Source organism: Rhinoraja longicauda, chromosome 12, assembly GCF_053455715.1.
Source record: "Rhinoraja longicauda isolate Sanriku21f chromosome 12, sRhiLon1.1, whole genome shotgun sequence".
NCBI classification, from domain to species: domain Eukaryota; kingdom Metazoa; phylum Chordata; class Chondrichthyes; order Rajiformes; family Arhynchobatidae; genus Rhinoraja; species Rhinoraja longicauda.
In genome coordinates, this window is record NC_135964.1 from 11713109 (window position 1) to 11738103 (window position 24995).

The 24995-nt window shown below is 45.9% G+C and overlaps 1 protein-coding gene across 6 annotated transcripts in view; it reads right to left on the reverse strand.

The window, feature by feature from the left end:
- LOC144598708 (uncharacterized) overlaps positions 1-24995 on the reverse strand; it is a 62278-nt gene that overhangs the window by 5649 nt on the left and 31634 nt on the right. For 3 of the 6 annotated variants that reach the window (XM_078409025.1, XM_078409024.1, XM_078409028.1), the window contains 4 exons: positions 10161-10274; positions 7780-7881; positions 5958-6029; positions 2723-2920 (listed from right to left, as the gene is read on the reverse strand). In XM_078409025.1, coding sequence (XP_078265151.1) covers positions 2723-2920; positions 5958-6029; positions 7780-7881; positions 10161-10241 — 453 coding nt within the window. In that variant the 5' untranslated portion in view covers positions 10242-10274. Of the gene's footprint in view, positions 1-2722; positions 2921-5957; positions 6030-7779; positions 7882-10160; positions 10275-12864; positions 12927-24995 lie in introns of those variants that run through there. The other 3 variants (XM_078409026.1, XM_078409027.1, XM_078409029.1) reach the window with 3 other exon arrangements.

The window sequence follows — 24995 nt, forward strand, 5'->3', positions numbered from 1 at the left end:
CATTGAGTTACTCCAGCACTTTGTGTCGTTTAGGGATGCAGGCACTTTGGCCAAACTTGCCCATGCCGACCAAGATGCCTCATCTACACCAGCGCCACCTGTCCGCATTTGCCCCAAATCCCTCTAAACCTGCAAGGTGAGTTTGATAGGTTAGGTGAGTGGGCAAATGCATGTGGATAAATGTGAGGTTATCCACTTTGGTGGCAAGAACAGGAAAGCAGACTATTATCTGAATGGTGGCCGATTAGGAAAAGGGGAGATGCAACGAGACCTGGGTGTCGTGGTACACCAGTCATTGAAAGTAGGCATGCAGGTGCAGCAGTCAGTGAAGAAAGCGAATGGTATGTTGGCATTCATAGCGAGGGGATTTGAGTATAGGAGCAGGGAGGTTCTGCTGCAGTTGTACAGGGCATTGGTGAGGCCACACCTGGAGTATTGCATACAGTTTTGGTCTCCTAATCTGAAGAAAGACATTCTTGCCATAGAGGGAGTACAGAGAAGGTTCACCAGATTGATTCCTGGGATGGCAGGACTCATATGAAGAAAGACTGGATAGACTCGGCTTGTACTCGCTGGAATTTAGAAGATTGAGGGGGGATCTTATAGAAACTTACAAAATTCTTAAGGGGTTGGACAGGCTAGATGCAGGAAGATTGTTCCCGATGTTGGGGAAGTCCAGAACAAGGGGTCACAGTTTAAGGATAAGGGGGAAGTCTTTTAGAACTGAGATGAGAACTTTTTTTTCACACAGAGAGTGGTGAATCTGTGGAATTCTCTGCCACAGAGGGTAGTTGAGGCCAGTTCATTGACTATATTTAAGAGGGAGTTAGATGTGGCCCTTGTGGCTAAAGGGATCAGGGGGTATGGAGAGAAGGCAGGTACAGGATACCGAGTTGGATGATCATCCATGATCATATTGAATGGCGGTGCAGGCTCGAAGGGCCGAATGGCCTACTCCTGCACCTATTTTCTATGTTCTATGTTTCTATCCATATCGCTATCCAAGTGCTTTTTAAATGTTGTTACACAGATCTGTTACACTGAGTGCTGTCATAAACAAATTTCTCTGTAGGTCAGAAACATCCATTGTCTGCAGTAATCCACATCACTGGACACACACTTGCTCTAATGCTTTCATTTCATTGAATAGTCACCCCAACACTACCCATAATTAGACTGATGGACTATATACTGTATCTTGTCGTCAATGAATACCAGGAAACATTTTATTATTACCAATGTGAAAAATGTTTAAAACATTTGGGAGAACTGGTGCAAAATGGGATTTGTGTACACACTGGTCTCCATGCACACCACTTGGGGACCTGGAGGCACGGCTCAGCAAGTGGCACTTCAGGTATTTCAGGGGGTCAGGCCTGGTGTTTCCAGCACAAACAGCCCCACACAAGCCAGCTTCACAGGCCTAATTGGAGTTTCAGATAGCATCTGGTGGCAAAATGACGTGTGAGCAACTGGCTGCTTATGAGGATAGAAGAAAGTGCAGATGCTGGAAACGAGCAAAACACAGAACAAAACACAAAACCCTGGATGACCTCAGTAGGTCAGACAGCATCTGGGAAAGTCCCAGCCCGAAATGCCATCTGTCCATTCCTCCACAAATGCTGCACTTCCCTCCACTGAGTTCCTCTAGCACTTTGTTTTATTGGCTACAATAACCTCTGGCTGAATGTTGTGCTGTGGAATGACATCCTTCCTCATTTTTTGCACTCCAGCATCTCAGAGCCAGCAGCCCATTAACCCTCCATCTTCTACTGATCCACACAATGTGGGCATCCAAATCCTTTTCCTCCTCATGCTGTTACTCTTAGGCACAGGTTTGGTCAAAACACAAAGTGCTAGTGGAACTCAGTAGGTCAGGCGGCATCTGTGGACAGATGGCGTTTCAGGTCAGGACCCATTTTCAGATGGAGGGAGAAAGCTGTAAAAGAGAGGTGGAGGCTGGACAAAGCCTGGCAAGTGATCGACACAAAATGCTGGCGTACCTCAGCGGGTCAGGCAGCATCTCTGGAGAAGACATTTCAGGTCGGAACCCTTCTTCAGCCTGAAAGATAGAGATATCATTCAGTCTGAAGGGTTCTGACCTGAAATGTCACCTATTCCTTTTTGCCAGAGATGCTGTCTGACTCGCTGAGCTACTCCAGCATTTTGAGTTTATCTTTGGTATAAACCAGCATCTGTAGTTCCTTCCTACACGTGAGAGGTAGATACAGGTGAGGGGGGTTTGATTGGTAGATGGGCGGAGGAAGAGACAGAGGCTAGAGGTCAACGTCTCCCTGTGTAAATTCACCAACACATGCACCAAGCAGCCATTGAATGCCACAGGCTATTTTGGGGGTTAAAGGCCGGCACAGTAACGCAGGTAGTAGACTCACTGCCTCACAGCGCCAGACTTGGGTTCGACCCTGACCTTGGGTGCTGTCTGTGTGGAGTCTGCATGTTCTCCCTGTGATCACGTGGGTTTCCTCCTACATCCCAAAGACGTGCGTGTTTGTAGGCCTCTGTAAATTGTCCCTAGTGTGTTGAGAGTGGATGGGAAAGTGGAATAACATAAACTAGTGTGAACGGGTGATCAATGGTTGGCATGGACTCGGTAGACTGAAGGGCCCGTTTCCACGCTGTATTTCAAAACTAAAGTTTAAAAAATCATCAAAATATACGTTCACGCACTCTGCCAATACCTCGACGTGGTGATTGGAGTTACCTTGTGCAGGCTTTGCAAAGGTTCAGCTTCCTTTGGTTGGTCCAAGGACAGACTCCCATCTGACTCACTGGACAGCGATGCTGTTCCAGGGCTTTCAGGAGTGGAGGCAGGACTGGCAAACGGTGAGAAGGACGACCTCAGCGGGCTCTTTGGACCGACCCCAGGCATCAGGGCAGTCGGGGAGAAAAGCAAGGTGGCCTAGACATTGAAAGAGAGAAGGGTGATGGTGCACGTGCTCTCCAGGTCATTGATCATGCCTGTCCACTATCAGCACCCGCACACACCTCCCTCTGCTCCCCGCCAGCACCTCCCCGCCAGCACCAGGCACCTCCCCGCCAGCACCAGCCATCTCCCCCCCAGCACCAGCCATCTCCCCGCCAGCACCAGGCATCTCCCCGCCAGCACCAGAAAGGCAGATTATTATCTGAATGGTGTCAAGTTAGGAGGAGGGGGAGTTCAACGAGATCTGGGTGTCCTAGTGCATCAGTCAATGAAAGGAAGCATGCAGGTTCAGCAGGCAGTGAAGAAAGCCAATGGAATGTTGGCCTTCGTAACAAGAGGAGTTGAGTATAGGAGCAAAGAGGTCCTTCTACAGTTGTACCGGGCCCTGGTGAGACCGCACCTGGAGTACTGTGTGCAGTTTTGGTCTCCAAATTTGAGGAAGGATATTCTTGCTATGGAGGGCGTGCAGCGTAGGTTCACTAGATTAATTCCCGGAATGGCGGGACTGTCGTATGTTGAAAGGCTGGAGCGATTGGGCTTGTATACACTGGAATTTAGAAGGATGAGGGGGGATCTTATTGAAACATATAAGATAATTAGGGGATTGGACACATTAGAGGCAGATAACATGTTCCCAATGTTGGGGGAGTCCAGAACAAGGGGCCACAGTTTGAGAATAAGGGGTAGGCCATTTAGAACGGAGATGAGGAAGAACTTTTTCAGTCAGAGGGTGGTGAAGGTGTGGAATTCTCTGCCTCAGAAGGCAGTGGAGGCCAGTTCGTTGGATGCTTTCAAGAGAGAGCTGGATAGAGCTCTTAAGGATAGCGGAGTGAGGGGGTATGGGGAGAAGGCAGGAACGGGGTACTGATTGATAGTGATCAGCCATGATCGCATTGAATGGCGGTGCTGGCTCGAAGGGCTGAATGGCCTACTCCTGCACCTATTGTCTATTGTCTATTGTCTATCTCTGCCAGCACCAGCCATCTCCCCGCCAGCACCAGGCACCTCCCCGCCAGCACCAGGCACCTCCCCGCCAGCACCAGGCACCTCCCCGCCAGCACCAGGCACCTCCCCGCCAGCACCAGGCACCTCCCCGCCAGCACCAGGCACCTCCCCTCCAGCACCAGGCACCTCCCCGCCAGCACCAGGCACCTCCCCGCCAGCACCAGCCATCTCCCCGCCAGCACCAGCCATCTCCCCGCCAGCACCAGCCATCTCCCCGCCAGCACCAGCCATCTCCCCGCCAGCACCAGCCATCTCCCCGCCAGCACCAGCCATCTCCCCGCCAGCAGCAGCCATCTCCCCGCCAGCAGCAGCCATCTCCCCGCCAGCACCAGCCATCTCCCCGCCAGCACCAGCCATCTCCCCGCCAGCACCAGCCATCTCCCCGCCAGCACCAGCCATCTCCCCGCCAGCAGCAGCCATCTCCCCGCCAGCACCAGCCATCTCCCCGCCAGCACCAGCCATCTCCCCGCCAGCACCAGCCATCTCCCCGCCAGCACCAGCCATCTCCCCGCCAGCACCAGCCACCTCCCCGCCAGCACCAGCCACCTCCCCGCCAGCACCAGCCACCTCCCCGCCAGCACCAGCCACCTCCCCGCCAGCACCAGGCACCTCCCCGCCAGCACCAGGCACCTCCCCGCCAGCACCAGGCACCTCCCCGCCAGCACCAGGCACCTCCCCGCCAGCACCAGGCATCTCCCCGCCAGCACCAGGCATCTCCCCGCCAGCACCAGGCATCTCCCCGCCAGCACCAGGCATCTCCCCGCCAGCACCAGGCATCTCCCCGCCAGCACCAGGCATCTCCCCGCCAGCACCAGGCATCTCCCCGCCAGCACCAGGCATCTCCCCGCCAGCACCAGGCATCACCCCGCCAGCACCAGCCATCTCCCCGCCAGCACCAGGCATCTCCCCGCCAGCACCAGGCATGTTCCCAACAGCACCAGGCATCTCCCCGCCAGCACCAGGCATGTTCCCAACAGCACCAGGCATCTCCCCGCCAGCACCAGGCACGTCCCCGCCAGCACCAGGCACCTCCCCGCCAGCACCAGGCATCTCCCCGCCAGCACCAGGCATCTCCCCGCCAGCACCAGGCATCTCCCCGCCAGCACCAGGCATCTCCCCGCCAGCACCAGGCATCTCCCCGCCAGCACCAGCCATCTCCCCGCCAGCACCAGGCATCTCCCCGCCAGCACCAGCCATCTCCCCGCCAGCACCAGCCATCTCCCCGCCAGCACCAGGCATCTCCCCGCCAGCACCAGGCATCTCCCCGCCAGCACCAGGCATCTCCCCGCCAGCACCAGCCATCTCCCCGCCAGCACCAGCCATCTCCCTGCCAGCACCAGGCATCTCCCCGCCAGCACCAGGCATCTCCCCGCCAGCACCAGGCATCTCCCTGCCAGCACCAGCCATCTCCCTGCCAGCACCAGGCATCTCCCCGCCAGCACCAGGCATGTTCCCAACAGCAAGACGGTCAAACACAAAGTTCAGCTTCGGATTGGAATAATTTTAAAACAAATTGTCAATATTGAGGAAATTCACGCTGCCATTGGCTTTCCTGCTCGATTTTAATAATGAGATGTGCAACCACATCTGATTCACAACCTGAGGGATGTAACGTACTTCCAGAGTTCCAAATACTTGCAAAATGGATTTGTTATAGAATTAAACGTTTAACAAGTAGCTGAGTGAAAGAGTAGAAAAACTTCAGACTGCAAAAGACCTCTATGATTCAATCTTCACTTTTAACACTTTTCATACTGCTTTTGGAAAGGAGTGAGTGGTTTTCAGAATGCTTTCTCCCAGTGGATAATGTTGAGGCTGGTTGGGTGGGTTCTACAGGAAATCTCTTCTCTGCAATGGATGTAACATCCAGAATGTCAGCTACCTTTCTCTGTTAATGTTAAAGAACCCAGTAGGTTAGCTCAAGTTTTTAAACGCTGCTTGACATTTTACCATGGGTTGTGCTACACACCCACTACCCTGCAATGGTAGCAGATATTCCCAAACGTACCTGGAGCTTCTCAATGAGAGGAGAGGAGTTTTTCATTTTCGGCTTACGAGAGGTATCGTTAATTGGTGGCTTCTGTGTACATAAAAGTAGAAGAAATGGGTTGCAAAACACTTTAATGCTTTCTATTCTATTTGGAGTATTTTAGCAAATTAAGCAGTTCATGACTTAATGCAGCAAGACCAGGGTGATATGTGGGCATGGGCCTGTAAGTAGCAAGTCACAATCGTGCCACAGAAGTGCCCAACAATGATGTTTTCAGAACAACAAGTCAAACCATTCAACAACATTGTCATCGCTGAGCCCACTGTTAACATTCAGGGGTTCCCATTGACCAGAAAAGCAAGTGTATTAGCCATTGTGGCTAGATTTATTGTAATTAATTTATTAGCCAAGTTTGTAAATTATGTTTATTACTATCAGGTGTAGAGAAGTACATTGAAATGCATTGCTTTGCATGCTATCTAAACACTTCAGATATACCACACATAAACACAATCAAGTCAAACTCAAGTACAATACAGCAAAGGGGAAGATACAGAGTGCAGAAAATAGTTCTCAGCATTGTAGTGCATCAGTTCCACAGACATAGTCCAATGGCCTCAATGGGGTAGAGGTGGATCGGACAGTACCCTAGCTTATGGAAGGAATGTTCAGAAGCCTGATAACAGAGGGGAAGAAGCTGTTCCTGGGTCAGGTGGTGCGTACTTTCAAGCTCCTGTACCTTTTGCCCGACGGGAGTGGGGAGAAGGAGGAATGACTGGTCTTTGATTGTGGTGGCTGCTTTTCTGAGGCAGCAAGAAGATAGATGGAGTCATGATGGGAAGTCTGGTCTGTGTGATGGACTAAGCTGCATCTACAATTTCTTGCAGTCGTGGGCAGAGCTGTTCCCAAACCAAGCTGTGATGTAACCCAACAGTATGCTTTCTGTGTTGCATCTGTAGAATGTTGTAAAAGTCACTGGAGACATGCCAAATGCTAGCTACTTCACTTTGCTGACATTGAGGGACACCATGTCATTAAGTTCTCTGTCTCCTTGTACTCCATCTCATCCTTGTTCGGCTACAAGAGCAGGTGGTGATTAACTCACCTCTGGTAGCCCAGAGCTTTATCACCATCTACAAGGCACAGGTCAGCAATGTAAAGCAATTCTTCCCACTTGCTCAGACAAGTTCAATTTCAACAGCACCCAAGACACCATCCAGGACAATGAAGCATTCTTCATCAGCTCCCCATTCGCCACTTTTTATTCAGATAGATATATGGAGAGAAAAAGTTTACAGGGATATGAGCCAAATGCAGGCAAATGGGCCTAACTTTGATGGGGCAACAGAATCAGTATGGAGGAGTTTTGCTGAAGGGCCCATTTCTGTGTTCCATGACCTCCACTATGCACGCACTGTAGATGTAGTCCATACCACCGACAAAATGCACCAATTATTTGCCTAGGCTACGCTGGCACTGCCCAAACGCCTGTACTTCATGGTGTGCAGGTGAATGGCACCAGGGGCATGGGACTCCAGATGCTGCATATTTCCCACTATCCCAGCTGAAAGTATATCACACATCATCACTGAGTTGAAGTCCTGAGTGATGAAGAAGACCTTCGTCAGAATGACCACAAGGGCTCAAGATGACGGCGCACTCTCAGCACGATCTTCTGGAGTGTAGCAAGCGTCGGGGAGCAATCACTGGGCTTGCCAGCAATATCCATAGCAGAAAAATAATATCCAAGCATTCATAAAGTGCCGAGGGATAATGTCATTTATGGGATACACTTCATATGAAGTGTAATTAGAAATGTACCAAAACATAAATGTCTTACCTGCTCTCCATTATGGTCTGTTTCAGTTTTCAAATTATTCTTAATACCATGTAGGGGAAGCGAGCAAGGAGGTTTTTTCCGAATTGATCCTCTGGGGAGTTTCTGTGCAAAGAATGAACAAACATATTTTTCAAAGCACCTTGCAAATTTTTCACAAATTATAGAAGGGCGGCAAGAATGTTTAATTGTCATATGTTCCGACAATTAAATTCTTATTTGCAGCAGCTTACAGGCTTGTAAATACAATACCACTCAGATAAATATAAAATAATCAAGAAATTAATAATCAGTAACACTAGTTAACCATAATAGTGCAAAACCAAAGTCCATAGATCAAGCAAAGACATGGTCCATAGAAGATCATAATTGCTGAGGTTAGCGTCGTGCAGTGTTCAAGTGCCTGATTTTTGCTGGGAAGAAGCTGCTTCTGAACCTTGGCGGTATACTGGTAAAGCTTCTGCCTCACAGCACCAGAGACCCAGGTACGATCCTGACCTCACTGTTTGAATTTTGCGCGTTCTCCCTGTGACCACTTAGGTTTCCTTGGGGAGCTCTGGTTTGGGCAAGTTTGTAGGTTAACTGGCCTCTGAAAATTGCCCCTAGTGTGCAAGGAGTGGATGAGAAAGTGCGATAACAAAGAACAAGTGTGAACCAGTGATCGATGGTCAGCGTGGACTCAGTGGGCCGAAGGTCCAGTTTCCGTGCTGTACCCCTAAAACTAAAAGACTAAGAACCTGTATAGATCATCACAGCAAATACTTCCAGGTACTGTAGCGTAGTAATTGAGATACAGGACCAGAGATCATTATAACAAATTATGAATTGAATAAGAATCATTTGATAATTTTTTGGAAAATCAATAAAAAGATTTTAAAATCTGTCATTCTGTCAGTGGATCACCAACTTCCTGACAGACAGGAAGCAGCATGTGATGCTGGGAAAGCACATCTCGAGCCCACTGACCCTCAGCACATCTCGGACCGCCAGACCCTCAGCATAGGAGCACCGCAAGGCTGTGTACTCTCCCTCTCCTTTACTCTCTCTACACCAACGACTGCACCTCCACAGACTCCTCTGTCAAGCATCTCAAGTTTGTGGATGACACAACCCTGATTGGACTGATCCAGGATGGAGAGGAATCTGCCTACAGACAGAAAGTGACACAGCTGGCGTCCTGGTGCCTTCACAACAACCTCGAGTCCAATGCTCTTAAGATGGTGGAATTGATTGTAGACTTTCGGAGAGTTTCCCCTCCCCTCCCCCACTCAACATCAACAACACCAGAGTCACATCTGTGGAGTCATTTAAGTTCCTTGGAACCATCATCTCCAGGGACCTTAAATGGGGGGCCACCATCGACTCCACAGACAAAAAGGCCCAACAGACGATGTACTTCCTGCAGCAACTGAAGAAAGAAACACAATCTGCCACAGGCAACGATGGTCCAATTCTATACTGCTTTCATTGAGTCCGTCCTCACCTTCTCCATCATGGTCTGGTTTGGCTCAACCACCAAGCACGACATCCGGAGGCTGCAGCGCACCGTTCGATGAGCCGAGAAGGTTGTGGGCTGCAACCTTCCCCCCATTGACGAACTGTACACTGCAAGGGCCAGGAAGCGAGCGGGTAAGATCATCTCTGACCCCTCTCACCCTGGCCACAAACTCAATGAAGCACTTCCCTCCGGAAGGCGACTCCGGACTGTCAAAGCCGCCACGGCCAGACAAAAAACAGCTTTTTTCCCACGAGCAGTAGCTCTGCTCAACAACCAAAAGTCTGTAGCCTTGTTTTGATCTGATATTTTATTTCATTTATAGATTCACATGTTTAAATTATGTTTTATTCTTAATTGTTTACTGCATGTCATGTGTTACTTGCGAGCAAAGCACCAAGGCAAATTCCTTGTATGTAAGCTACTTGGCTAATAAAATTTATTCAATTCAATTATTGAAATCAAATTAGTTTGCCGATGGGAAATACTTCAATTTTGACAGGCACACCTCAAGGTTGGGACTGACATCTTGTTTGACAGGCACACCTCAAGGTTGGGACTGACATCTTGTTTGACAGGCACACCTCAAGGTTGGGACTGACATCTTGCAAAAGGGGTGGATCAGGAGACAGACCCTCGGCACAACATGGAGATTCCACTGTTTACTGCACAAATGTAGGACAGAGATGCCAAGTGTCAGAGAGATATTACCTCCGTGACCAAACAGGGCAAGTGTGGGCATAGAACCTAAATGGGTTTTGGTTCATCATACATTCATAGAACGTTTTATATTTTTAATACCAGCGCCATCATTGATGCCAACTTTTGCTATTGGCAATTCATGAAGCTATGATAGACGTTATTCTCGTAAAGTGATCGGAATACATGCCTCATCCTTTTCCAAGGTGTTGCTGGTCTTGTGGTTGAATTTTGAAGCTAATGCAGCAACTGACGTGGGCTTTTCTGCCATTGCTTAGACTGGGATCTTGTGAGGTCTCCTAGACTGGAAAGAAGCAGAAATACATGTCAAGGACTCAGTCTTTGTTTAACAGCTGCAGCCACGCCCAACAACGGGCCTGGCTTGCTGCCGCTGCAACGAGAACCAGCCCGGAGAGGTTGCCGCCGAACCCGGCCTCTGCTCGCGCCGTGGACTAGAGAGGAGGGAGTCAGACCCAGGGCCAGTAAGCAGAGCGGCGGCAGGAAGCTGTGCAGGGCCTCGATGGTGGAGTGGGCCTCTGGAGGCCCTGCAGCAGCCTGGGGCCCGGCCATCTGCAGAGAGGAGGTGGAGGGACACAGCGACAGACGCTGGACAAAGGGCCCGGTGAGAAGAACCGGGGGAGGGTGGGGACAACCTTCCGCGCCCTCGAGGTCGGCAGCAGGAGGCGCCCCCTGGGGAACAAGGGCTGAAGAGTGCTAGGCGTGGAGAGGGACATCAGTTTGCAGAATGACCAAAATGGAGGAGACAGGTGCAATGGGCTTTGTGGCCAGCTGCAGCTGGGACTGCAAATTGGTGCCACAATGGCACCCCTTGCGTATGGACTCAATGGGCTGCTCTATGTATACTGTACTGACCGGGGTACTGACGATTGTGCTTATTTACTGGGATAATCTTGCTGAACTGTATGCAAAAAATGTATTTCACTGCACCTGGTACACATGGCAATAAAGAAAGCATTGACCATTAAATGGTTCCTTGTCACGTAATAATCACAGGCACGCAAATGCATGCAGTACATCCGTTACTGTGCTCTTCATGCAAAACATTCACTTCAATTAGCCAAAGTTCCCTTATAATGTACACTAATACTGTTTCCCGACATCAATTCAACAATTTAATTCACTTAAGAAACGCGGCAGTCAGCAGTTCAGGCAGCATCTGTGGAAAGGGTAAAAGAGTTAATATTTCAGGTGTAAACTCTTTGTCAGCTGTTGCAATTTCTCAAGAAGGATCTTCAACCTGAAACATCAGCTAGTTCCATCTCTATCGATGCTGCTTGACCTGCAGAATGCCTCTGACATGCTCTGGGCTTTAGATTTCCAGCATCTGTAGTTCTTTTTGATCTTCAGTTAAATTTAATTCATACTTTTGGCTTTGGGTTAGTGGAACTTCCAAATTAGTATAAAAAGTGTCGCAAATCCAAACCGCTGGCTGCCCATTCCCTCCACAGATGCTGCCTGACCTGCAGAGTTCCTCTCGTTCAAAATTGCCACACCTGCAGTTACTTGTGTCTCAATGAAGCATTAATTAGGATTGTTCAAAAACTACTTGTACAAAACCTTTATGTCAATTGAATGGTCCACATTTAAGCTTAAATTCAGGTTAAAGTTTTCACCAGGAGATTATTTTTCTAACTGGCAAGCAGGCGTGCCCTTAACTCCCCTGCTCTTCTTTTGTTTTTCAGACCACTGGCAAATGCTGAACAAGCAACTTAGTTGTTTTATTGTGCCAACTGAAAATGTTATTTGCAAACAGGAAATAACTCATAATATCCTACCTCAACCCTCCATTGCAAAACCTCAAAAGCTAGCAGTGATCATTAAATGCATTTCCCATAGCTGTCCATGCTGATAATGTATTTTTGACCCCCTCCCCCCCCCTTCTCCTTTTCCCAATGTCCTGGTTTTCAGTGGTGACCAGCTATTAGTAACATCCAGCAAGGATTTGTGCCTGATATTCCAGTCAGCAGTAAATCAACGATACCTGCCACAGATCTTTACAAATTCACCCAGTGTGGTTTAGGAGAGTGTGGCAAGAACTTTTCCTTCTCAGATTCCTACTGTTGTAATCCATTGGGAATTTGAGCAGCAATTCAGCAACAATATCACCAAGGTTTAGGTTTATTGTCACAAGGTACGGTGAAAAGCTTTGTTTTGAATGCTACCCAAACAGAACTACTAATATTATACGTACATACAATCAAGCCAATCTCAAGTACAATAGATAAGAGCAAAGGGGAAGATACAGTGTTCAGAATATAGTTCTCGGCATCGTGGCACTCCAAAGGCAAGCAGGCTGAAGAATTTTCAGTGAATTACAGATTGCTGCATACCTCTGGGATTAAGATAGATGCTAGAACACCTATTGAAATAAACTTTAACATTAAACAAACATTTCAGAAATCATGGAATTTTCTTCAAAATAATATTCACAGGGAATAATGCCTCATATTTACAATTATTTCCTCGGGGCAGAAGATGTTATGGAGACATACAGCACAGAAACAGGCCCCTCGGCCCAACTCTCATCTATGCTAGTCCTATTTGCCAGTGTTTGGCCCATATTCCTCCAAACCATTTCTATCCATGTACCTGTCCAAATGTCATTATGATCCCTGCCTCAACTACCTCATCTGGCAGCTTATTCCATACAGCCACCACTCCCCGAATGAATAACCTTTGGCCTCTAGCTCATGATTCCCCAACCTTGGATTCACCTTATCTATCTCCCCCCCCCCCCCCCCATGATTTTATACACCTCCACAAGACCACCCCTCATTCTCCTGCACTCCAAGCAATAAAATCTTAGTCTTCCCAACCTCTCCATTTAGCTCAGGCCCTCGAGCTGGGCAAAACTATCTATGACCCACACTTACCCAGCAGTGTTGTAGCTTACTCCTTCACCATTGAGAGACGGCACCAAATGTTAAGCTGTAACTGAACGTACAGATAACAGACTAATCATTAATCCTTCCGTACTCATTTCATCTGCTTCCAATGTGCTCCAATGACACTCCCACCTGATGCATTCTGTTCACACCTTTGATATCTTTCATGTGTGGGGGACATAAATAGAAATGTTCTGGTTTAAATATACATCCAGCTATCAGTGCATTGTTTGAGCTTTAGGTCAATGTGACCCGCAGATGAAAGAGACTCATGGCTGAAAATATTTGAGTCATTCGTGGGCGGTGGCAGCAGTGATATCTTTAAATAAGCGCCATCAAACCCAGGCTTCACATAGCAGACTGCACTGCCTCTCACGGGCATCGTGAAGTACAAACAGATAGCAATGATGGGACGCCCAGCCTTGGAGATGGCACTGTGCCAGAAATGCCATTATCAGCATTGTCAGCCCTGCATAACTGTCTCACAACTTGGCTGGTAAACTGCGCTGCACAATGAATAGAATCAGTGCTTTTGTTTGCCATGGTATGGCAAACCAGCACTTCGAAACAGTTAAACACCATTATTTCGTCTATGGAAAAAAAAAAGCACTGAATAAAATAATACCTTTTGCAAAATTCTGATATAAAATTGGTGCTCAAACTTTAACATGTCTTTCGTGACTCACAACTAACATGGCATGACACTCGTCAGTGTGACAAGAGCAGGTAAAAGTTAAGAGACACAAGGAACTGCAGATGCTCGAATCCTGCACAGGAACACAAAGTCTGACACGAGCAGGTAAAGTTTGGTTTAGTTTACTTTATTATTGTCACATATCCAGAGATACTGTGAAAAGCTTTGATTTGAGTGCTATTCAGTCAAATCATACTATATATTAGTGCAATCATATGCAAGAAGAAGTGCAAAATGATGGTAGATAATAGTGGATCCTCTTTGGGGACAGCGTGCAAAGAATCTAGTTTAGTTTATTGTCACGCGTACCGCCACGTTCCGGCGCCATCTTGCAAACTTTCAGGTCTCTGAAATCAAGTCTGCTCAAGATCCAAGGAGACATGCATTTCTTCTTTTCTCCCCCAGTGTCCTGACAGCATTGGATGGGTGGAGTAGGGGTGGGCCTACTACACCCCTAGTGGTCGGCTCCTTCCACCGCCACTCCGTGCAGCTGTCACAGGCTCACTCCATCTGCTCGCTCGCCGGTTGCTGTAGGGCCTCCCGCGGATGCCTCCGCCAACACCGCAGTCACTGCAAACACGCCACCCCCGTTGCCTCCAGGAGCCGCCTCTCCGCTTCTGTGCGCCGAGATCACCATGTCCCACTTGCCAAACTGACCGTGAAATTTAGGATGCTTTCTGAAGACAGAGGAGGCAAAACTACCAACTTTCCCCTTCACCTCCCAATGGCTCTTGACTTTCAAGCAAAACAGTTTACAAGTCAAGAAAAGTAGACACAAGCAACTACAGATGCTGGCTCACAAAAGCAGACACAAAGTGCCGGAGTAACACAGCGAGTCCCAACCTGAAACATCACCTATCCATGTTCTCCTGCGATGCTGCCTGACCCGCCTAGTCACTCCAGTATTTTGTGTCTTCCTTACAAGGCAAGGAGTTAGATTCACCCAATAGATGTCCTTCTTGATGTTCAGTTTCATTGACCTCAATCATATTGAAAATTTTGTTTATCATATAAAGATTTTAATAACTGCAGGGTCATTGAATAAAAGATGGTCAATCTCAAAGATTAATCTGCATTTATTGTCCTCTGCCATACTGCCCGAACTCACGAGCATTTTAGATTTCTAACTGATGTCAGCATCTGCTGCAAGAGTTCTGCCCATCCACACAGAGACTTTTCTTCCTACAATTATAGCTCATCGATTTTGTAAAGACAAGACAATTGCATGTGACATTTAAACACTCTTGACCCATCGCTCTGCCAAACAATTTTGGAATATGATTCACTGATTTATACCCTACATGTCACTGCTGAGATTTGAGCATTAACATTGTCCCTGGGATTTTACACATACACATACAGCCGGAAACAGGCCTTTTCGGCCCACCAAGTCCGTACATTAACACTATCCTACACCCACTAGGGACAATTCTTTTATTTAAAAAATTTTTTTTTTTTACATTTTTACCCAGCCAATTAACCTACATACCTGTACGTCTTTGGAGTGTGGGAGGAAACCGAAGATCTCGGAGAAAACCCACGCAGGTCACGGGGAGAACGTACAAACTCCTTACAGTGCAGCACCCGTAGTCAGGATCGAACCTGAGTCTCCGGCGCTGCATTCGCTGTAAAGCAGCAACTCTACCGCTGCGCTACCGTGCCGCCTTTATCACAACTGCCTTAATAACCCTATCAAATGGAATAGTTAAGTAAATATTCCTCATATCACTCATATCACTCCGGCAGATTTCTAAAACAAATTTAGAATGCTTTTTATTTGTAGACAATAGGGTAACGCTATGCACAATTAATTCACATAGATGTCACATAGTTTTGTAACATTGGATGAGAATTCCAAAGACAGTGAGCATAGTGTAGCACCAACTTGAATATCGCAATCAATTCCTTGAAATCTTATTTAGAAATGAAAATACCCAAAATAATTGAAATGTTTTACATTTGGAAGGTCTTATACCATCTATATACTAAATCTCTCATTTATTTGTTTGTTTGTTCCTGAACTACAGCCAAAACGGTACACGATAGCGCAACAATTTTAGGCCCACCTTAATGACTGTCGTCCCTTTGGTACTAATGGAAGAAGTTTTATTGAAATCGGTGTTATATTTTTTTACTTATTCACATTTGAAAGTTTTAATCTATCTCCTAGGGAGGGAGGGGGAAGGGAGGGAGGGGAGAGGATAAGAGGGGTTGAAGGTGGAGGGGTGGGGAGGGTGCTGCACCAATGCAGGAGAGGTTTGGGCCCAACGGGTCCACTTGGTCTAGTTTTTATATAAATAGAAGTGGTATAATTGTCAACACTGAAGAGGAAAGTATGGTTCATTTAGCAAAGTGAGTTAGAGAGAATAAATTCATTCGGCCATGACTAAGAGATGCGTTGGATGCGTGTGTGCCACCGGCTTTGTGGCAAAGTCCAAAGAACCAAACAAAGAGCTGGTGCTCAGCTCAGGAATGGGTAAGGGTGGGATTGGGTGCAATTTCCCCACCCAATTGCATTTAAAAATTATTTTTACTTGAGATGCATGAAATAGTGAAGTGTGTGGTAACAGACTGGTAAAATGGGCAGATGGATAGATTTCAGACAGAAAATTGATTTGGGAAGAATGAGGAAAGGCAATTTAACCTAAAAATGGCACAGAATAAAAGGGCATGTTGCTACGGAAACACGTGCGCAAGCATTTCAATAGATCCTTGAAAGCAGAAGGGGATAAAGTGAATGCTCACTGTCTTTTTCCATGGGAAGAGGATTCTAGAACTAGATGGCATAGGTTTAAAGTGAGACGGGAGAGATTTAAGAGGGTTCTCAGGGGCAACCTTTCACTCAGAGAGTATTCGGGAATGAGTGGCCAGAGAAAGCTAGACAAGCGGATACAATTATGACTTTCAAAAGATATTTGGACAGATATATGGATAGGAAAGGTTTAGAGAGATATGGGCAAATGCAGGTAAATGGGACTAGCCCAGTATGCCATTGGCATGGACAAGGTGGGCCGAAGGGCCCGATTCTTTGCTGCACAGCTTCATGGCCAGTTGGGGAGGATGTTAAAACAATATCCTGATGCACAAATTATAATGTCATGTTAATGAGATGACAGCTTTAACGAGCCGTGGTGAAGAGACACGAGATCCAGGGACAGCAGAACAGGATGAGCACCGTATGTCTGCTTGCAGGTCTTTACTCTGGCCTATCCTGCTGTTTAAGGTGATTGTAGAAGGAGTGATTTGGGGACTGAGACACCAAAGGGGAGAGAATCTCTTTATGGAGAATAAAGAGATTCTCCATAATGGGGTAGATCAGATCTATCAGTTGGAGCCATGGTCGGCACAAATTGCAGGAAGGTAAATAAGCAATAAACACCTCCAATTCACCAGTTGTTGAAGGTTATGCCCTTTAAATAACATGGAAGCTGGCCTCAAATCTATGGAAGATCTACTTCAGCATCCAAAGCCAATACCATTGAAGCATCTTGTCCATGCTGGCGAGTTTCAGGCATGCTTCACCAATCACCTTCCTTCCAGTCAGAAGGTCAGAAGATGGGGAGGTTCATTGATGATTGCACAACATTTATATCACATCTCTTCCATATGTACCATAGCCCAGGTGAGATTCAGACAAGAGCTGATAAATTCAAGTGACATTGGCAGCACAGAAGTGTTGCAACAATTATCCCCATTAGGAGAGAGTCCAATCATATATGCTCAACATTCATTAGCATTACCATGGTCTCTCACCACCAATATCCTGTGGTACAGGACCAAGTCAGAGGCTGGGTATCCAGTGGCAGCTGACCCACCACCTGACGCTACAAGGCTTTTCCACTATCTACAAACCACAAGTCCCATGGATGATAGAACACCTTACACTTGCTTGAATAAATGTACCATCAATAACCATCAGAAAATTCGACACCATTCAGGACAAAGCAGCCATTTTGATTAGCCCCCAGTCAACTAACAAGAATATCCTTTTCCTCCATCACCAGCACACAGTGTGCCATCTACAGAACCCCTAGCTTTCTCTGACAACACTACCAAGCCTGTGGCTTCTACTACCAAGAATGACAAAGCTGTAGATACATGGGAACACCACCACAAATAGGCTCTCCTCCCCTTTCAGACTGGCCTGAGGGAAATATATCACCAGTCTCTCGTTGGTGATCAAGTGTACAACATTGTGAGGGTACAGGTTTAAAGGTAACATGCAGGATGCTAGGAAGATTTGTTTCACAAGTGGTGGGAGTCAGGAACTTGCCTTGGGTGGCCAAGGCAGAGAAGGCTTTGGGCCAGATGTAGATGGGTATATGTTGGCCAGTGAGATACAAGTGAGCCAAAGGACCTGTTTCTGTGCTATAGGAATGTAGTTATGTGATTCTGAATCCCAGAACTCCCTCTGCACATGGAAGGTGGAAAAACATTTAGCACAAGGAGGGCAATAATTCAATTTGATGTCTCGTTGTCATCTTCCCAAGAGCAGTAGTTAGGCATGGACAATAAATGCTGACTTTACTGACAATGGCCACATCCTAAAAAGAAGCAAATTCAAAACAAGCCTTCCTTGCCACTCACAACAGAGCATGCGCTAGTGATCTCCATGCCTCCGTGCATTAAGCACATGGAGCGCCCAAACTTAATGCAAGGAAATGAGCTCAGTGCAAAGTGACCAAACACATCTCCCTGAAGCAACATGCCCCATCGCTGTGCACAAAAATATTGCAGAAGGGTGTCTAATCCTCTCCATGTCCTAAACAGGGACTTCAAGTACAGAGGAAGGAAGTATGTAGAATTTTACGAAGGCGCTGCTCAAGTGTTGTATCCAGTCCTGGAAACCACACACAAATAATGATGTCAGTACCGAGAAGCACAGATTGTTCTTACAGGCAACTTTACCCAAAAGTTACGAGTCAGTAAACAAAATAAAATTTAACATACTTGATAAAAGAACCAAGTTGCAAACATTTACACAGAGTTACGATAGTCTTTAGAGTCCTCGAGCTACATAGCATGGAAACAGGCCTATCAGCCCACCTTGTCCATGCCGACCAAGTTGGCATACCGGGCTAGGCCCATCTGTGTGCATTTGGCATATTTCTAAACCCTTCCTGTCCATATATCTGCCCAAATCTCTTGTACAAGTTGTAACTGTAGCCACTTATACAGCTGTCTCTGGCAGCACATTCCAGATACTAACTACCCTCTGAGCAAAAAAAGTTGCCCCCGACTCAGAGGTCCCTCTTAAATCTCTCCCCTCCCACCTTAAGCCTATTCCGTCTAGTTTTAGAATTCTGTGTTGGGAAAACGACAGCGAGCATTCACTTTATCCATGCTCCTCCCTCATGGTGTTCTACGCCTCAATTAGATCACCCCTCAGCCTCCCACACTCCAAACAAAAAAAGGCCCAGCCTAGCCAACTTCTCCCTTTAACAAGCCCGCAAGCCCAGGTAACATCCTGGGGAATCTCTTCCTATCTTTACTTGAAATGAAGAGTTAAGAATCGATAAATCAGTCCTAACATTTGAAGAATTTTATATCTGCAGGGTCCATATTTTGAAGAGAGGTCGTTGGTTTTAACAACCGATATATTTTACCATGCATGCATTGCAGGTTTACCACAGAGCCCTGATCAACACAGGACCAGAAATTAAAACGGTGAGCATATTATAAAAGCCATACATTCTCTTTCAAATTACAAATCTTACTTGCATTTCTAGTTTGGCTACGTTGCAGATACTTATTTAATTCTCATGATAAAAAATGTGGAATAACATGATAAAAGGTTGCTAAAATAATTAGATTCCAGAGTTGGACGCTTAGAAAGAAATAGCATTCAGATAGTAACATCAGACTGATAATGCAAAGCAGAAGCAACTGATTTCAGCTTCCTGTTCTAGTAAACATGCTGGAGGGTGCTCAGTGGAGGAAATACAGTTTCCATTCCTCATTTTGTTCTCAAGCATGATTATATTTTTGTAAAAATCTTATCTCGCATTGTGAAGCAATTCGTTCACAAAGTAGGAATAACAATGATAAAATTGAACAGTTGAATATTGTCGAATTGTAAATATATGAAAAGATTTTTAAATAAATTTTAAACCGTTCCCTTTTTAACTTCAAAATGGCCTGCAATGATAGATTCTACAAGTAAAATTCATTCTTATTTTTTGGGAATATTTCGAAGGGTTCCTGGGGAAAAAAAGTATTTTATATTTTCTGCAAATTCCTCAAAAAAGGTATTTTCTTGTGCACTTGCAGCGATCAATTCTTTCAAAGTAGAAACTCCAATACAGAGATCAAAGGCAGCCACAATACTAACCCGCCATGAAGTTCTACCGACACCTTGCACTTGAAAACGGGGCAGTTTGTGGATCGTTACGTGTTACATGCACGCAGGTAAAGGGACAGAGTCAAGTGTAGAGCTAAATCTTTGAATGTGGAGGATGTAGATGGCACGTACAAAACAACACAGACTCTGATGAAAGAGGCCACTGTCCCCAGCAAACAGGGCTGTTTATTTGTAACCTACGGTCCAGAAAGTAGACCCCAATGAGCTAATCTTCTTCCCACTGGGCAGAGTATCACCGCAGTTTCTGGGCAAGTAATATTCTTTATTCTTACTTGCAGCAGCAGCAGTACATACCAATTTAAGAGGCTCAAGATATCCTGAAGACATTCCCTGCCCAGAGAGGAAAAAACACCAATATCCAATAATCAGTGCCGAGATTACACTTAAAAAAACTTCAAGATTATCTTTAACATTTTTTAACACGTATTCCCAATCCACCTTGTGACCTTTCCACTGTATTTTATTTGTACTTTGTTTGTAGCTGTAACACGACACTCTGCACTCTATTTGCTTTCTCTTCATGTACTAGCTGTTGTACTCATGTAGGGTTTGATTGTACTCATGTGTGGTGGGATCTGCCTGGATAGCACGCAACAGCATGGATAGGCATGTGTGCAGCACAGAAACAGGGATTCTCAGCCTATCTCCCCCAAGACGACCATGATGCCAACCTCAGCTATTCCCATTCGTAAGCATTGGGGCCATAACCCACTGCTTCTTTTTCTATCTAAGTATCCGTCCAAATACCGATTAAACATTGTAATTGTACCTGTCACTGGCACCTCCTCTGCCAGCTCAGTCTATATACCCAACCACTGTGTGTGAAAAACCTGATATTCTGTCCATCATTTGTGAGTTAATGTATTGGGGTGACTACTAGTAATAAACACCAATCTTGGATTTAGTATGGCCTTGTTTATCTCGATTCAGTTTTAACAAGGTTTTAATTTTATTATTTTTATAGACAATAGACAATAGACAATAGGTGCAAGAGTAGGCCATTCAGCCCTTCGAGCCAGCACCGCCATTCAATGCGATCATGGCTGATCACTCTCAATCAGTACCCCGTTCCTGCCTTCTCCCCATACCCCCTCACTCCGCTATCCTTAAGTGCTCTATCCAGCTCGCTCTTGAAAGCATCCAACGAACTGGCCTCCACTGCCTTCTGAGGCAGAGAATTCCACACCTTCACCACTCTCTGACTGAAAAAGTTCTTCCTCATCTCCGTTCTAAATGGCCTACCCCTTATTCTTAAACTGTGGCCCCTTGTTCTGGACTCCCCCAACATTGGGAACATGTTTCCTGCCTCTAATGTGTCCAATCCCCTAATTATCTTATATGTTTCAATAAGATCCCCCCTCATCCTTCTAAATTCCAGTGTATACAAGCCTAATTGCTCCAGCCTTTCAACATACGACAGTCCCGCCATTCCGGGAATTAACCTAGTGAACCTACGCTGCACGCCCTCAATAGCAAGAATATCCTTCCTCAAATTTGGAGACCAAAACTGCACACAGTACTCCAGGTGCTGTCTCACCAGGGCCCGGTACAACTGTAGAAGGACCTCTTTGCTCCTATACTCAACTCCTCTTGTTATGAAGGCCAACATTCCATTGGCTTTCTTCACTGCCTGCTGTACCTGCATGCTTCCTTTCAGTGACTGATGCACTAGGACACCCAGATCTCGTTGAACATCCCCTCTTCCTAACTTGACACCATTCAGATAATAATCTGATAATAATTGACAGATGAACTTCCAAATACTGTACATAGGGATGTAAAAATGGAAATTAACACAAAACACAATTTTGCCTTCCAACTACTGGTCAAGTTCTTAAAATATGTTCTGAATATGCGCACAGCAGATTGAGAGAGAGAGAATAGTGTTCGATCCCTTTACGTAACTGAAGGGTTGTGTAGGAGTTATGGGTCAAACGTCAACCACCAAGGGTACAATCGGAAATGTTTAAATTATTGTTGAAAGACCAGATTGGGTGAATAATTTGTTTATGCGCTGCAGCATTAAGTGAAGCCTTTTCCTAAATGGGAAATAATCACTTCCATTGTCAATCCAGTCATGAAATACAATGGCAACTTTGGCAATTTGTAGTAGTTTTCTTTATGCGTAAAATAAACTGAATTAATCAATGCAATGTTTTATCTTTACATGGGAAAAATTATGGTGAAACTGAATTTTTAACTTTACCGTATTGTTAAAAATTAAGTAGTGCTTTACACTTTATGGAAAACCACAGCATTGTTCTATTTGCAGCAGTGTGTCGTGACGAGGCCTGGGATACTAATCAGAGCCACAGCAGTCCGAATCCCACAGTGACCACATGTTCAAGTAGGCACTCCAATTCCCAGGATTTCTTCCCAGTTCTTTGCCAGACTGTTAAACAGATGAGCAACTGACGGAAAACAAGTTTGATTCTAAAGGGATTGAGGGGAAACAAGCTGTCGGAAATGGAATAAGCAGTCCAGGTCAAACCACTTTCCCAGTAGAACATCCTGAATTGAGAGTGTATTTTGGAAGGATGATAAAATGCCAACAAATGGTGCTTTTACACAGCTTTGCAACGGTATTTTATTGTGAAATGGCCAAGTCAGCCCTCAAAACCAGAACAGAGTTGCACAGAAAGTGTTGCTGGACCTGCGATTGTCTCACCCAGACAGCTTCATCCACCCTGTTACCAGCAGTTTTTACACTTAGTCTCTTACATGGGCGGGTAGATGTGTGGAATCTTGGAACAGAATGTAATTGTGCAAGATTTTGAGTCTCGGGTTTGAGGTCATGATAATCTGTATCTATTAAAAAATTAAGCTAGAATTTTCTACCTTTTTTTCCATCAATATACCCAAGATTGGGGCTACTTTAACTTGCAATGTAATAACTTAAAGTCTGAAAAAAATCCAATTTATTTGCTTCCTCTCATCCACATTTTCTTGAAACCTAGAGCAACATTCATGGTCTACTGTGTTGTTGAGACTGTCCTTCTATAGACCTTTAATACTTGGACAGCTTAGTGCAGGCACTGGAAAGAAACCATTACCCCAACCTGCCCAACATCCCCCAAACCGTCTGGAAGATCCAATGTACCAATGACAGCATCCTCTCTCCAGCAATGAGGCCCTCATTACCACCCCCCCCCCCCCCCCCCATTCAACACCAGACTCCTTAAAATATACTATTTCAACCCTTCACAGAGCAAGAGGTTATCAGGCTGCAGAGGAACATGTACAAGGATATGTCCAAGTGGAAATACAACAACCCCACTGCTGCCTGAGGCATGGCGGGGAACTGGGAGCATCGAGGCCACATGCAAGGAGCACCGTGAAGTCCGATGGAAACACGTGCTTTAGAAATAAGCCACACCGTCGCGTCAGGGGCTTCATGGCCCGTCTGTGAAAGACTCCACATTCCCTCATGGCTCTCAGTGATCTCAGAACCCCGATGAATAATCGCTGCCATTGAAACTCAGGGAGTGCCCTGGAGAGAAGGTGACAGCGATGTTTCTTTCAATATTTTGGCACAACTACATTCTGGAAAGGTCAGATTTGCAAAGGGGAATTAACAAACCTATCAGCAACTGCTGGAGACCCATTTTAGAATAGCTTTGCTCGGTCTCTGTCCCTGCCTTCAGTGATGTGACCAAACAGCAGGATGCAGCCTGACATGGACATTCGCACATGCACATTCAGACTGCCATCCTGCACACACTGCCACCTGTCCTCAATCCAGCAGGTGTACCAAAAACTATCTATATAGGTCAATGTGTTCATGATGTTTGTTGGTGTTTTTAAAAACATTTTAAAAATTCCAAAACATTTATAACTGTAACTTTTTAAACTATCCTTACAATACTTAAACAACTAGCGTTTTGAAGTATTGCTTGTAATTATTATGCTATGTTCTTAATACACTCTGTGGAAACCTTTGTGGTCATTATAACAATAAGAAAGATTGTTATATTATATTACATTATATTATTGTTATATTACATTTAAGAAAGATTGTCACCTCCAAAAATCTCAATATCTAAAGGTCTCATGCTTCATTTCAAAGCTGTCTATTGCAATTTAGAATTAAGAAATGCTATGCCTATTTTTGTTGCAAAATTATAATATCCAGAAAGTATTAGACTCAATATTTACAGAAATTTAAAAGGTACACCAGTTTAACAAGAATAAAAATCACATTTACAAAGAGAGTAGAGTGAAAATAAGAGCATAATTGGCATGTGTTAATGATCCTGAAATGAACTACATTTTTGTTTCTATACATATAAAAACAGAAAGCTGTTCCCTAACAGGAAGAATGTTACCACTTCAAGAATGCATATGGGAAATTCCTTAATTTATTTTGCTATTTGTATGTAGAGTCGTGGAACATAGAAACAGACCCTTCGGCCTGACTCTTCCGAGATGCCCCATCTAAGCTAGTCCCACCTGCCTGTTTGGCCCATACACCTGCAAACCTATCTTTTGTACCTGTCGAATTGTATTTTAAATAGACCAAGTGGACCCATTGGGTCCAAACCTCTCCTGCATTGGTGCAGCACCCTCTCCCCCCCCCCCACTCCAACCTCCCTTCTCCCCCCCCACTCCAACCTCCCTTCTCCCCCCCACCACCCCCTACCCCTTCCAGCCCCTCTCCCCTCACCCCTTCCACCCCCCTCCATCCCCCCACTCCCCCCTCCATCCCCCCACTCCCCCATCCATCCCCCCACTCCCCCTCCATCCCCCTTATCCCCCTCTATCCCCCTTATCCCCCTCCTCCCCACTCCATGCCCCTCAACCCCACCTCCCTCCCCATCCCACCTTAACCCGCCCACCCTCCCTCCCCCCCATCCCCCTCAGCCCCCCCCCCCTTATTCCCCCAACCCTCCGCCCTCCCAAGGAGATAGATTTAAACTTTAAAAAGTGAATAACTTTTAAAATATGACACCAATTTCAATGAAACTTCTTCCATTAGCACCAAAGTGATGACAGTGAGTAAGGTGGGCCTAAAATTGTTGCGCTATCGTGTTCCGTTTTGGCTGTAGTTCAGGAACAAACAAACAA